Genomic DNA, 13,791 nt, shown 5'->3' with positions numbered 1-13,791 from the left:
CCTCTAACACATAATGTAACATGGAGCAGGAACACAGAAGCAGAGACAAATTCACCAGCTAGTCATCACAAACTAATAAACATCGACTTATATTGTAAGTATGCGTTACATGCACGTAATGGCTAAAATTGTAAGCTTCATCACACACAAATCATGTGTCATTGCTTATCATATCCCACCTCAAGGAGTTGCTCAAGATTTTCTGCATAACTCCTCCTGCATCTTCCATCACATTGTAAATGGGGTGTTCTGTGGGCAAGGTTAATGGGGATGGTTATACCTTTGCCCATTTTGCTGTAGTCCACATATTTACACACATGCTATCTTAATGGGCTGGGTCACGTTTGGGAGTAGCACACATGCTCTTTTTCTTGTACCTGGCATGACTTGCCACACAACTTACTGATGTTTGTCCTATGCAATATTATTGTTGGCAAAGATGTTCACTCAGCAGTGGCATTTCTTAATATTGTTACTCACTAGTGTCTTCTTGCTTCTGGCTGTGGTGTAAGCATGGCACCATGATCTCCAGTTTAGGATCTTCTGCTTAAGAGCATTGACATTAGAACCAATGCACTAAATTATTTACACATAGTATTAATTTTGTAAGCAAACTGAATAAGTGTGTGCATAGCTTCTAGCCATGCCTCCTAGATCCTGGGGGGAAATTCCTCATAAAATTTCGTCAGAGACCATAGTGGTGTGCAGATTTTCCGGCGAAATGCTACTATCACCTGTTACACTGGTTGTTTCCCACTTCATTATTTTGCCATACGATTAAGATGTGGAATGACTTTTGAAGTGGACAATATACTTGATTCTTTATTCACAGTTTCCCTGATATTAAGAGCCTGATACTAAAAGAAAGTCATGATGCTGCACCCACAGGTTTACAACATCTGATGAGTAGTTTCAGATTCAGAAGAATTCATAAAATTTCCCAGATGTATACCTGGAATTCCAGGCACAGGTTATCTGGCATAATCATGGAAAACCTTTGGGAATTAAATTTGCACATGCAAATATACACGTCTATCCTCTCAAGGTAAACTCTGGCAAATCAAAGAACTTGCCAACATTTTTTGATGGTGAAAATATGGAGAAATCCATATCTCGTCTACCCATTTGGTGGTGTTCCAATCCCAATTCCATCCTAAAAATGGATTTACTTCTTTGCTTGTAAGGTGTGCATTTCCTACCTTTTGTGGTGTACTTTTATAAAAGCTATGCATATAAAAGAACAATTACACGCGCAACATTTTGTTTATGCACATGGTGTGTATAAACAAAAATTGCACACACAAATAGCTTGCAAAGCGGCCACTGTGTATTCCTGCTAATACAGTACAATGCGGTCAAATAGCAAATGTGTTCATGGGTTTTGTACTGTGCATCATTAGCGTCTACAAAATGGATAAATGCTCATAGTAAAGTATAAACATTTATAAACACTCTAGGAGTGCCCCATCTCAACTATGAAAACAACTTCTTGCATCTTTTTCTTCACAGTGATCTGTCCAAATCTTAAACATTAGAATGTCTCATGCAACCCGATTTTAAGGTATCACACAAACATCTACTAGAAACTTCAAAGACAGCTTCATACATCACGGTCTTAGTACCAGGAGCATTACTCCACCAATCTCACCTCTTTCTTTTTCCTTTCTTCTTCTTTCCTTTTCTTTTCCTCCCTTATTTGAGCAAGGCGTTGCTTTTTTCGCTCAAGTTCAGCTTTAAGATCACTTTTGTCAGTCGACATTGCAGCTTCCTATTAAAAAATAACTTTTAATGATTTTAAAATGATGATTTTAACGCAACTTTGTGTTAGGTGTAAGTTCAGACTTTAGACTGAGAAGAAAAGAAGCAATAGGAATTATTATTATAGAAACTGTTATAGGTGAATATTGGTAAAATATGAAACATTTCTGCTGACTTTTCTCATTTGTAATTCCACCGATCTTACCTAACTTTTTGCCCTGCAGATAGAACATTCTGAATACATTTCCTAAGATTATAAAAATTCAGACACCAAAAAATATGGACTAAAAAAATAAACGAATGCCTACTTCAACAAAAAAGCAAAGACTTGTAGCGGCTAGCAGGTTTAAAACAACTTTGTCGTATTAACAATATCAACAGTATACATTCTGCTGAAGGAAAGCATGACTGACATTTATAACAGCGCCTTTGCTAATATTAAAGCATCTCTACGAAGATTAACCACACACTTTAAAATTTCTCCTCAACCCCATCTTTCTGAAGTAAATGTTATCCTTCTCTGAGAACAATGTCATGTCCAGATTCAAATTATCTAGTTAGGGTGGGTACAAGTTTCCCAAATCCAGAGAATTTTCTTTATGGCTAGAATCAATGGCTGAAGAGCAAATATAATGTTAGCCAACAATAACTAATGAGAACCATCATTTAATTTAGTGAGGGGGCTTTGGGTATAAAATAAATTAAAGGTCCGTTGCTAAATCATTAGATCAAACATGTCAAAGTGAAAAGGGAAATGCCCTCAGATAATTCCACAACATATGCCTTAGTGCATCCACATTACTTCACCTGCAAAACAAATACTAGAGAAACCTCATAAATTCCCAATACTGGATTAGTGGCAAATGGAGTAAAAAAAAAGAATTTAAAAAAAAAAAGACTTCTGTAGTGTAATTCTTAAATTCAGGTCTACCTCTTCACCAGTGATCCTCCGAGAAAACTAGCATCGACTGAAGAATTTAACTCCTAAAAAGGCATGCCACATGAGCAGAAAGATTTGATAAAATCGGTGAAGCCAACATCTGTGAGAAAAAGGACAAAATCTGCATAATCTATAGCCAAATACTTATCCTTATGCATGAAATTATCCTGTTACTTCGTTCCCTATTTCAAACGATTTGAAGTGGCTGCATGAAAGAGTGAGAATTATGTAATGCCTATAAAAACAAGGCAATAAAATAAAATAAATACATTTAGCTTATAAAAAAAAACGGACCCGTCTGGAGCGTACTAATTTAATGTTGCTAAATGCCGACAGAAAACATTTTGATTGATTTTGAATGTTTTCTTGCATGTAATATACAGGCTTAAACGCTTTCAATCTTTGTTCCCGTCAAGATGACACTATGTATGTGTTTGAGGTCTTTGGGTTCCTTGGATCTCCAAAGCAAATGCATTTCTTTGTATTATGCTCATTTTAAACTTGAAAAGTTTGTGTTCCTTTTCTTCTTTTTAGTGGTAAAATGAACAAAAATAAAGCTGAACAATTATGTTCTCAGGGAAGCCTAAATTAAAAATGAAGAGAGTAAAACTGTGAAGTGGAGGAGTTGCAGCAAAGGGCAGAGGGAAAACCGTGGAAGACAGCTAAACACCACAACTTACAAACTGTATGAATAAATCATTTCATTAAAAAACATTAACCTTGCTTGTGTGCTAATATGCGTAGTGTCAGACAGCAGAGTGGTTAGAAACCCCATCAAACCATAGAGGATATTAAATTAGTAGAACTGCAATTCTTTACAATTATCCAAATCCAGGGAAAGAAAACTGCCCTACAGAGGAGTTCCATTTATAGAACTGTAGTTTCTATTACAGTTGTTTCCAGTCTCTATGCACGGAGTCTCACATCAGGTCTCACTCCCAAGACTTGTCACTAGATCAACGTACCTCTTGTCATACTACATTTACCCTCTTTCTCACCCATTTAACACCAAGCATAGGAAATGGAAAATAACAGCCTCGAAAAAACATAAGATGAAAGACCTATATCTCCTAGACCTGTCAGAAAATCCTCTGTTAAGAAAGAGCGCTACAAAACCCTCAATTCTAACAGCAAAAGGCCAGCAAAATGATCTGCTCTAGCAAATAAAATAAAATGTGGATCCAAAGCTGGCTGCAGTCGTAGCCCAAGTTAAATCACTCAAACCATTCATCATATGCATCAAGCTGCACATAATTGAAGATAACATTTAGAACCAGGATAAGAAGATCTTTAGCAATGAAGTGGGAATCAGTAGACTAAAATGCTTCCGAAACAGCTTTAGGAAGAACATTAAGAATTGGAAAACAGGAAAAGGGGAAATAACCTAAGGCTATATAGCATACAGCAAGGCAAGAAAAAACACAAGGTCATAGTCTTCCTAACAAATGTTCTGCCTTAATGGCTAGACCTTCAAACTAATGAACTAATAAACATCCAACAAGCCACCATCGGTGTCCTCAGTTAGACTCCCAGCAGCACCCACACCCAGTACTGTCCTAATGCACTTCTTAGAACACACACAAGCCAATATGATATAAAAAGCAGCAAAAAAGAAATGAAATTTAAAGTGAGTGGGACACTAGCTATATTTCAACCACGATTAAGGCAAAATAATACGAATGAAAAAGAAGAGATTTCAGGACTAGGGACCCATCCTTTAACATTAATACTTTAAATTTGGAATCATGTGGCAAGGAGACCCCACAACATTTGCTGAAATAAAACGAAAACACTGATGAAGAAGAACCCTGTCCTTCCTGTCTTCCCATAAAATATAAATCAACAAGAACCACCATTATTAAAAAAAAAAACACCCTTGAGGATACCAACATTTTTCTCTCCGACTATGCTCCAATACTTACAAAATTAAACCTTTGCCCTACATATCTCTTAACCCAGATATATCTTAGAAGCTTTGAAAAAAAAGCTGTCCCTTGCAGTACGATGCGTCCCCCTGTACACACTATTTGTTTATGTGTACCTCTATAGATAAATTTGATGAAAAGTCAACACGATCTAAAGGATTACTCATCTACTGAAATTTGTGTGGTGAACCAAGTGCACCATCGCCACCATGAATCAAAGAAGGGAACAACAATCAGTAACTTCAAGAAGCTGACTAACAAAAAGGCATTGAGCTTGTTCATAAAAAACAAGCATTTACAAAATCAATACAACTTTTTTGGTTAAGGGAAGGGTTTAGTAATATATGGGTGACTTAATGTGATGTCCTCAGCTGTCTTACAAATACAATACCGTAATAAAGTAACAACTTGGGCTACAATAATTTGGAAACTGAACAGGTACCCCTTGCTGAACAGACTGCATTAGCAGCTTTCGTTTGTACACTCAGATGAATGGGAACTTAAAAACATACACAGAAAACATCGCATAGTAAATATCTTTGGCACAGGGTCTGTATTTCATTCACATCTATCCTGCACACCTTTATTTACTTTGCGAACAAAAAAGCTGTGAATCTTACATTATATTAACATGATAGCCAAGTAAAACAAATGTATGTGGAAAGTCAATACGTGAATAGAACTGTGACAGGTTAGTGGGACTAAACAGCAAGCATTACCTTAACAAGATATCCACAAATTAGAAATTAAAATGTCCTCCTGCCCATAAAGTAGCAAAGATTACAAGAAAGACAAACAGAAATGTTCTTACACATTATGATTTGCTGTACCCAGATCAAGGAGATGATAAACAGGTTGAAAGCTGTTCTACAAGCTACTTGTGCCATCTGTAAGATACTATTCTAACTCAAATAATTATAGTAAACTTTAATACTGGTTTATCATATCAAAGAAATGGGAAAACAGGATCACAAAATAGAAGATCCTTTTTGTTTCTCTATCTTGAATTCTTAAAATATTTTGAACATTAAAAAGTAAATACATCAAAAGAAACACATTGCTTTCAGTTTTAACTATCATGTGTCTCTTCTGCCGTATAACAGAAGGACTAATTGATCCCCATCAACAAAACCTAATGGGAAAATAATTAGGGCAATGTAACCATATTTGAAATATCAGGAGAATGATGTATGGAGGTTATTTACAGAGAACTGATTTTCTCGTTGATTCTTCTTTCATGGAGGTTATCCAACTTTCCTCTTAGTAACAGGCATGTCCAGCCAGCAAACAGTGGTGGTTGTGTGAGAGCGGTTTGTTAAAATTATAAAAAACCATTCAATTATTCCCGCAGGACAATGACGGGAACTGATGCAGGCATTTTGCATCAGTATTCAAGCGTACATATGGTTCGGCCTAACCGGGCCGTAGCTTGAGGTGGGGTTGTTCAAGGTGTTGCACCCGCCAACAAATGTATTTTCTGGTAAATAGTTTGGTACAGGTGATTTCGGTCTGGTATAGTGAGGTGTTTGTCAGATTTTTACATACATGCAGATAAAAGTCTCCCTCTCTGTTTTGAGAGTCTTCAAAAATGTTTGTTATTTTACTAAATATTGCCTCTTATCAAACAGCATTCTTCTCCCTTTCCACTGCCCCCCAATCGCCGCTCACGTGCTCTGCTTTGTGGCTTGTGATATAATGTATTTTATCATTATGTACCAGTGTGATTTTTGGAAAATCTAAATTTCACCCGCATCGACCCCCCCAAATCCCTCCCACCCCCACTACCAATCTTACTAGCCAAGCTACGCCCCTGGGCCAAACTTGGGTCAATCATTTTACCACTGCGCTTTACACATTTTAAAGAACTTCTATAATTACTTTTAACTGTAGTATATTTTCTAGGGTAATCATTTTCTACAGACATTTTATGTAAAATCTGTTAGTACCACTTCCATATTTCTTAGCATAAAACATATCTTTAATCCCCTGGTATCGATAGACATGAAAGACCCCTGCATCCTCTGCAGCAAGGGTGGGGGGGGGGGCAGCCAATCAGGGGACCCCCACTCCCCATTCAGCTTTAGGCCAATTAATATTTGTGAGATATCTCTGGGGCCCCTCACCACATTTTGTGGAGGGGGGTTGCACTTCACGTTACAGCACTGGACAAAAAGGTTAAAACACCATCTCTTTTGAAGAGTCAGTCCACCCAATTTAGCTCAAATATACCCCCACCCCCCCAAAAAAAAATACAACACATAATGGATGGTTGGAACAATCATTTGTATCTTCATATATGTTCCTCTATCAAATGTAGAATGTTGAAGGTAGAAAGTGGCAGAGATTACAGTTAGCTTTTTAAAACATAAGTGGAAAGAGGGAGCGGTGTTGGGCATGGGTGGTGAATTCACTCAATACGTCTTAGCGATTTATATCCAATAATGGTTACAAAACCCACACTTCACATTTATAAAACAGCAGGTTTAACAGCTGCATTAACAAAGAACAGCATCATTAAATTCCTTATTGTGCTCATTTCGAGCAGCCTGCTTCAGGGGCACGCAGTAAATCCCAACGCTTCTGTTCCAGGGGTGTCTCCCTTTTGATCCGTTTCACTTTTAAATAACTGCACTTGAGCAGCCATGTAATTAAAGCTCTGTGCTGCAGGGATACTGGAACACAATGTTACCCTGCTGCGGAGGAAATATACAATTCTTTACCATTTCAGGATGCTCTCTGATAGGAATCAGACTGAAATGTCTGAAGTGACAAAAATGTACACTCATTCCAATTTAGATTTGTAACACAACAAATTACAATTTCCTTGAGAGAGCATGAGAGGAAACACCCCCCACCCACCCTCCACAAGGCTGGATATAGTCAAATGCACTTAAAATTCAGAATGCTTCCTTAAACCAGTGCCGCACCGCCAATAAATTATTCAAATGAGGCCTCAGAGCCACTGCTGTATATTTTACATGACTCTTCTTTGTCATCCACTCTCATGCATCTCAATAGAAAGCTCCTCTTTTTCCAGAGATTTTGTTAAGTGCCTTTGAAGCCAGGAAAAATATTGTTTAAGCTTTTATTCACCAAATGCAATTCAAATGAGGTATTTCAACACAACAGAATGCAAGACAGTTATCCTTAGTGTAACGTTCCACCTAAATATCAGAATAAAAAACAAGCATTGTAAATGCAATAGTACATTGGAAAAAGCATTTTTAAGACCACAAAAGCTAAATCGGTGTGTTTGCAACTGTAAAAATGCTTAGTATATCAGGGGCCGTGTTACAGAGGACTGTGCCAGAGCCAATTGTAGCTGTGCGCCCAAGTATGCGCCCGACGGCATTACAGAGGATTGGTCTGCAATGTGCTGTGATGTTGGTGCAGACGTTGAACTCTGTGTTTATGTGCTTTTGCGTCTGTGCGCATATTGCATTAGTGCAGAGACGCAAACGCACATAAATACAGACATACTCGAGCACACAGCGACAATTAGCGCTGGCGCAGTCATCTGTAATACGGCCTCTGGTCCTTAATGCCTGCTCCATATTAACAAGGGAAGCAATGAGGCGCTGGTTAACATGCAAGGTGTTTAGTAAAAACTCTGCATGAAACTGCTGGTAATAAATGCCTTGTGAGTGATGAGAAGTCAGTCGTGTGCGCTTCCTCCAATACTGCATTGTACATTTGTCCAGAGTAGCTGGAGAGTGGCTTTATGATCTAAAATGTCCAAACACCCTCACTCACAGACTCCTTGCTCCTTCAACAGTTGTCATTAGCCTTGAAAGGCTCTGAAAAACCTGAGCTGAATTTCCAGAACTGAATCAGGGTGAGAAATACACATCTTGCATCCCACCAGCACACTTTCACCAATTTCAGTTTGCAGTGCTCATCTACTAATCTATGATGTGTACAACACCACACATTCTCGTACATTTTACCAGGACGCCCAGACTCGCTTGTGTAAAATAGGCATTCCGGGGCTCAAACACTCAAGACAATGGCAGCAGATTTTAAGAGAGACACACACAAAGGTCCGGGTGTTTTTACAGAACTTTGGCATTTGCTATTCACCCAAATATATGTCCATACATGCTTGGACATGTATGGTTATGTATGCCGGCCTCCTTCTGCACATGCTCACACACTCATATAACCCAAATGTATGTATTTACTTATACATGCAAACACAAAAAATGCACTTATAACTCTTACATACATTTCCCATCTTCCTAGACTCAGCCAGGTTGGACTTCTTTCTAGATATTGCTAGCTGTGTGCCACTGAAAAAGACTGTAGAGCACATGGACCACTTGAGTGGATTCTAATGAACAGAGTTAAAAAAAGGAAGCTTTAGGGATGTGGGAGGAAACACAACTTGGAGACTGCCCACCACCTCAAGGCGGGCAGGCACTCCCATACTGTACAGATCAGAGCAGCAAAAGAAAATCATCCCAGAAATGTTCCTGTTAGACAACGGCTCTATTTGCTTCCTGCATAAGCATTTTGCATTGTGCTGTAGAACATACCCACAGAATGAGAATATGAGTGTCAGAGGGTATGATAAATCTACTGTTCGTGACCCGTTACTCCTAGTCCATAGAGTATTTCCTATTTCCAACACCCTCATGCCCACTCCTCTGTAATAGGTCAGAATCATTACGCACGTAATGGGATAAGCATCATCATCCTCAAAAGAATAAATGCAAGTGGTGGCCCACTGGAGTTTGAATGTTATCTGTAACTGACACAAATGTCTTTGTGGTAGGACCATTAACGCACTCCGTTGTATACATCAGAGACGGAAACTGCTAGGCTGCCTTGCACACACAAAAAAATGTGGTTGGACAAACCTAAATTACGGCCAAAGCTCAACTTTACCTGCAAAAATCCCACAGAAGGTATCATATGAACCACAGATTCACTTAGTTTGACAAAGCACAAAAAGCAGCCTGCAGGCTTCAGTAATTGGCAGCAGACAACCTCCAGTTGTCTCAGTCCAACACCCTCTGCAAGTGTGGACAACCTAGCTCCTAGAGGTGATTCACATTAAAGTGTATGCCAAACGAAAGGGCACCCTGCCACTTTGTGAATCTGCGTCCCTGCATACAGTTCCAATAGCTGCTAAATAACCCCACATATTATAAAAAATAATAACCCTTGAAGTTGTCTTGGCCTAGGACACTGCATTCCACTCAGCGCTGGAAAGTAAGGCATTTGGGATATGTGTATGTCACTGCAGCAGTGTGAAGACAATCACCCAGTATCTGTTACAGATGGGGTATCTACATCTGGCTTTCTGTGGAGCACAGCACCTCCCTGACTCATCATGGCACTAGCTGCTAGACCTTGATCAAAGAAGTGGTGAGGCCACAGCCGTAGCATTTGGACTAAAGAGTAGCTCTCATGTGCAAAATAACAGAAATCAATAGGTTCAGGCTCTACACTCCGTCGGACCGAAGAGTGTTTTCAGTGGACGAAGCGAGGGGGGCCGGGGGAGGGAGGTGGGAGGGGTGGGGGTGGGGGGGAGGGGGGGGGGGGGAGTAGTGAAACTGGGGTGGAGAATCAGAGGGCGGGAATAACCCAAGGATTGGGTCAGTGGGCGGAGACAGAAGTGTGGCTAGAAAGAGCAAAACGTCTCATTTAATAGTATTTGTTTGGCATTTCACTGACCACTTACAGCTTATTACGTTATTTAATTCAACCAATGGATGCACATGTTGAAGATTTAATATGTGTTATTGACATTACAATACAAGCACAGTGAGGGATATGTTTCCAATCACAGAATGTTCCAAATACGCTTAAAAGTGGAATCACAAGCCATTTGTCATCAGCACTTCTCCCTTTTTCCAAAAGAGCAGTTTAAACATGAATGGCAAAATATCCTAATTTGCAAATGTTTTCCACATAATTATGACACTGCTATATTACCCAAATAATACATCATCTGTTGCATAATCTGATAATTTTTTACTAAAAGATGGTTTATAGCTCAAACGGATTGAATGTTACTAAAAAAATTTGACTTGTGATGCTGCGAAGTGGAGTGCACTTTGCAAAGTTTGACTGGTCACCTTTTTCACTGCTGCATTTGTATGTTACACTGGTACTAAGGCAAAATCTTTGCAGAGATTGTTAGCATGTGTAAAAATGTAAAAATAATAAAGTATTAGAAAGTGTACCACATTAAGCGGGAGCCTTTTTTTGCTGCATAATTTAGTCAACACTGCAAAATAATTATGCCCTCCATTGATTCATAATTCCAGTGGCCCCAAAGCAGACAGCACATGTTAAAATTGCTTCTGCATGAAGCAGGGGGACCGTAAAGCTTGCAAACTTAGTTTGGTGTGCGTGCAAATCCTATATTGCCAATCCCTGGTGAATTGCACTAGCACTGCTGAAACAAGGCCAATGGAGGTACCAATGGATGAGGCGGACTGGCCTCAAGGGTTCTGTGACCTCAGTGATTGAGTCACTGTTGCTCTAGGGTATGCTGCTTCGTAGGCCTGCCGACAAGACTGGAGGTGAACTTCAATATGGATTGTGGTGGACAGGCCTTCAGGGTTAACCCACACTTGACAGCGCCAGGGTCCACCTCTAAGACACCAGGGCTTCTAAGGTCTATCGGGGCCTTCTAAGGTCTAGCTTGGGAATGTGCTCCCTCAGAAGAGGTGTCTAGTAGACTGGTCATGAAGGCTGAACCGGTTCCCCAGTTCCAAATTCGGCAGCTCTGGCCATAGTGCCACATCCTCTCCTCCACTGAATATCATACTGTTCCACTGAAAGAAACTCGCACTGCCTTCAGCTACAACCCAATTGTGCCCCGCTATAAACACCAGGAAGCTTCTCAGTTCAAGGTTTTAAGCAAGTGAGGAGCGAGACAGAAAATAGTAGAGGTTATCACTTACTTGAAGCTGGAGGAGAAGGCAAGCCTAGCCCTTTCTCTCATAGAACAACTTCGAGGAAAGGACTGGAGATTCAGCAGATCAGCAGCAGTTTTCTCGCTCTTTAAACAGGGCAGTCATTGCAAGCGCTTTCTCTCTCTCTGATATATTGACGGCCCTGAAGACAAACACCATTGTGGGAGACTCCTTTCTCCTTGGGCAATATTACTAAAGTGTCATCTCTCTCTATCTTCCACAAGTTGATATAGGTGATTATGGTCATGTATTTATTCTCCTCATCTGAATAATTTGACAATTGTTTTAAAATTAAATAAACTAATGTTTTTCATGTTAAGAATAAAGGTAGGGTAGGCTACAACACTGTTTTCCTAACAATATAAACAAAGGTAAGGGGTCTCGAATTTCCATCGAAGTTTGCTTTTACTCTTCCCATTGAGAATAGAAAGAAAGGAGGAAGATGATGGAAAGGTACAGAGGACAGAAAAATATGGAAAGAGAAAGGTGGAGAGTGGGAGAGAGAGAGCGAGAGACAGAGTTAGAAAAAAGACAGGGTAGGAAGAGAGGGGAGAATAAAAGGGAAATAATTAAATAGGAGAGACATGATAGAGGAAGAGAGTGGAGAGAGGGACAAACGAGCGATGAAGAGAGAGAGAGAGATAGAGACCGCTGAGCATGAGCGAAAGCTAAGGACAGTGAGGGAGAGAAAAGAGTAGGTGAACCTGAAAGTGTTGGTCTATCCCAGGGATCTCCAACGAGTAGCTCGGGAGCTACTGGTAGCTCGCCAGTACCTTCAAAGTAGCTCTCTGAGCTGAAGTCAAGCCCAGTATTAAATTCAGAGAGTAGGTGTCTATTAAAGAAGGCAGCAGTGCTAATCTCAAGACCCTTAGAGTGACGGCCAGCCAAACTTAAGGCTGCAACATGACAGTCTGTATCCAATCTCAATATAATTAAGCCAAAAGGAGATTGGCCATGTTGTAGTCCCTCCTTTATCAATCACAACATGTGTGTGAACAGTGCACCATCAAAGAAATATGGCAGCAGTAGCCAGAGCAGTAGTCAGTGCTGAACCATCACAGTGTGGGACTGCAGGTGTCCGAGTGAAATCGTGTCAGTTGGATACCTGATCAGCCCCAGACCTGAGGAGAACAGGGTCTGATCCAGACCACAGAAAATAAGAGATTCATCAACATTTATGTGTGTGTCCATAATAAACACTATCACTTCCTGAAACTATGTCTGGTGCCAAAACCGCCAAATGTATATGCTAGCCCCCTTCATGAGAGTGTCAGCTCTGGCATAATTGTATCCATTCATGGCATAATAGGGCCAGTGGCATAATAATGGTCCTCCTTTACTATTTTTGGGACAGTTGTGGTATACTGGCAGCCTTCATTGACATACTAAGAGCATGACTGCCCTATATGTACCTATTCCTGGCATATTAATGGTCAGGAGCATGACTGATATATGGTCTCATCCCTCATCCTTATGGTTTCCAGCCTTGGCAGAACTATGGCCCTAGTATAATGGCGGGCATTACTGGCATAAAACAGGCATCCATGGTGCTATGGTGAGCATCCACGGCATATGACTAACACCTGGGAATTACAAGTAGTCTATCCATATGAGGCATTTGTACATGGGAGTCCATGAGGAAAATGACAAGCTGATGTTTTGGGACTACATTTCCTAACAACTGAAAACGGATGCTTTAAAGGCAGTTTCAGTATTCAAAAATGGGTTTCCTTCTGGAAAATTGAGTTTGTTTGTCCACAGTGAAAAGTGGTATTAGATAGAAAGATTAGGATTTTCAGAAAACGGTGAATGATAATTTTAACTGAGCTGGGGAGAAGTACTGCTGTACTTATGTCCTTCATGCCACAGGGCATGTCAAGATTTGAATGTTACTTCATAAGTCACGGGGGGCATTTAATATTTATGAACTTTTCCCCAGCATTTCTGCTGGTAACCGCACTTGGTATACTTGGGTGGTAAGTAGTGAAAATCCTGCTTTGGGTGGTCATAGTGTTGTTAATATTTTATAGTTATAAAATTTGCCAGTAGCTCATGAAGACTTTCCTTGAGCAGAAGTAGCTCTCACTACACAAAATGTTGGAGACCCCTGGTCTATCCCCTACCCACTGCAGTCTACACCAGCCTTAAGCTGTGCACACAGGTTACTCAGGCTTTTCTTTGCTTCCTAAATCTGTTTAGTTTGTAGGGGGAATCCAGAGTACTTTGCTCCTTTCATACA

General features: G+C 40.0%; 1 protein-coding gene across 2 annotated transcripts in view; it reads right to left on the bottom strand.

The window, feature by feature from the left end:
* DYNC1I1 (dynein cytoplasmic 1 intermediate chain 1) overlaps positions 1-13,791 on the bottom strand; it is a 1,604,297-nt gene that overhangs the window by 1,394,056 nt on the left and 196,450 nt on the right. For both annotated transcript variants that reach the window (XM_085630867.1, XM_085630869.1), the window contains exon 3: positions 1,649-1,768. In XM_085630867.1, the coding sequence (XP_085486993.1) occupies positions 1,649-1,768 (120 nt within the window). The remainder of the gene's footprint in view (positions 1-1,648; positions 1,769-13,791) is intronic.

The sequence above is a fragment of the Triturus cristatus genome, chromosome 10 (assembly GCF_964204655.1).
Source record: "Triturus cristatus chromosome 10, aTriCri1.1, whole genome shotgun sequence".
NCBI lineage: Eukaryota > Metazoa > Chordata > Amphibia > Caudata > Salamandridae > Triturus > Triturus cristatus.
The sequence above is the reverse complement of the archived record's forward strand: the minus strand, read 5'-3'. Positions and strand labels throughout refer to the sequence as shown.